This window comes from Fukomys damarensis, unplaced genomic scaffold (assembly GCF_012274545.1).
Source record: "Fukomys damarensis isolate Sample0158 unplaced genomic scaffold, DMR_v1.0_HiC HiC_scaffold_48069, whole genome shotgun sequence".
NCBI classification, from domain to species: domain Eukaryota; kingdom Metazoa; phylum Chordata; class Mammalia; order Rodentia; family Bathyergidae; genus Fukomys; species Fukomys damarensis.
Window position 1 is genome coordinate 1 of NW_022948981.1, and position 933 is coordinate 933.

Sequence of the window (933 nt, forward strand, 5' to 3'; positions counted from 1 at the left end):
GCGGGTGCTGGCAAAGGATCATAGCTGGTCCCTGCAGCCAGGAAATGCAAACACATCAGCAGAAGGGGGATGTGAGCCTTATCCACTTTCTTCTGACAGGTAAAAGAAGAGGCCCGGCCCAGCAACTGCAGCAAGATCTCCTTGTTCTTCAGGAGCAATCCTTACTTCCACAATGCACTTCTCGTGAAGGAGTTTGTCAGGCACACCACAGGCAAGAACGGGGTGCTCCCAAGACGGGCGGTGTGGTGGTCCGCCAACCTCCAGGTTCTTGTAACAGTCTCATCTTACTTCAGGATACAGGGCATCCCGTAGCACTCCAATTCAGTGGTGTGCCGCCTATAAGCACAGAGCTGACAGCCGCAGCCAGCAAAACCGGAGCGCTAACTTCTTCAACTGGTTTACGGATCACACTTTAGCAAACTGCGAAAGGATTACTCAGGTGGGTTCCGAGGGGCCGCGCTTTTCCCTCTGGAATCGTTACCTGCTAGAAGGGGATAGGATTCCAGGGGCACCTTGGGCCTCTTTCCCTCCTAGATCATCCTGGAGGACTTGTGGCTCTGTCCCCTGAGCTACTACTACTCCGATTTCAAAAAGACACCTGAAGAGGGAGCAGAACATACCGGTGAGCAAGTGAGCCGAAGGCAGTTGGAACGCAGTGCCTCCACGAAGGAAACCCCCTCCCTTCGCTATGTGTCTCTCCCCCCGCCTCTCTCTCTGTCTCTCTGTCTCTGTCTCTCTCCCCCGCCCTTGTCATGCTCTGTGTCTGTTATTCTATGGGTCCCCCTCCTTTCTCCTCCTTTGATCTTTCCTCCTTCCCCTCGCTCTACCTCTGTTTACTCCCCCTTTGGCTTTCTTTCTGTATTTCGGTTTGGCTGCCTTCCCCCTTCCTCGTGTTCTTTCACATTTTCTCTCTCTCTCTCTCTCTCTCTCTCT

The 933-nt window shown here is 53.6% G+C and overlaps 1 protein-coding gene across 1 annotated transcript; it reads left to right on the forward strand.

Moving 5' to 3' along the window:
- Nucleotides 1–99: 99 nt before the first annotated feature.
- On the forward strand, nucleotides 100–866 carry LOC104857237 (testis-specific Y-encoded protein 3-like; the record flags this gene model as incomplete). Its single annotated transcript, XM_010617056.1, has 3 exons — nucleotides 100–211; nucleotides 294–439; nucleotides 535–866. Coding segments are annotated over 3 exons (590 nt in total), but the record flags the coding sequence as incomplete, so codon positions are not given.
- Nucleotides 867–933: the final 67 nt, after the last annotated feature.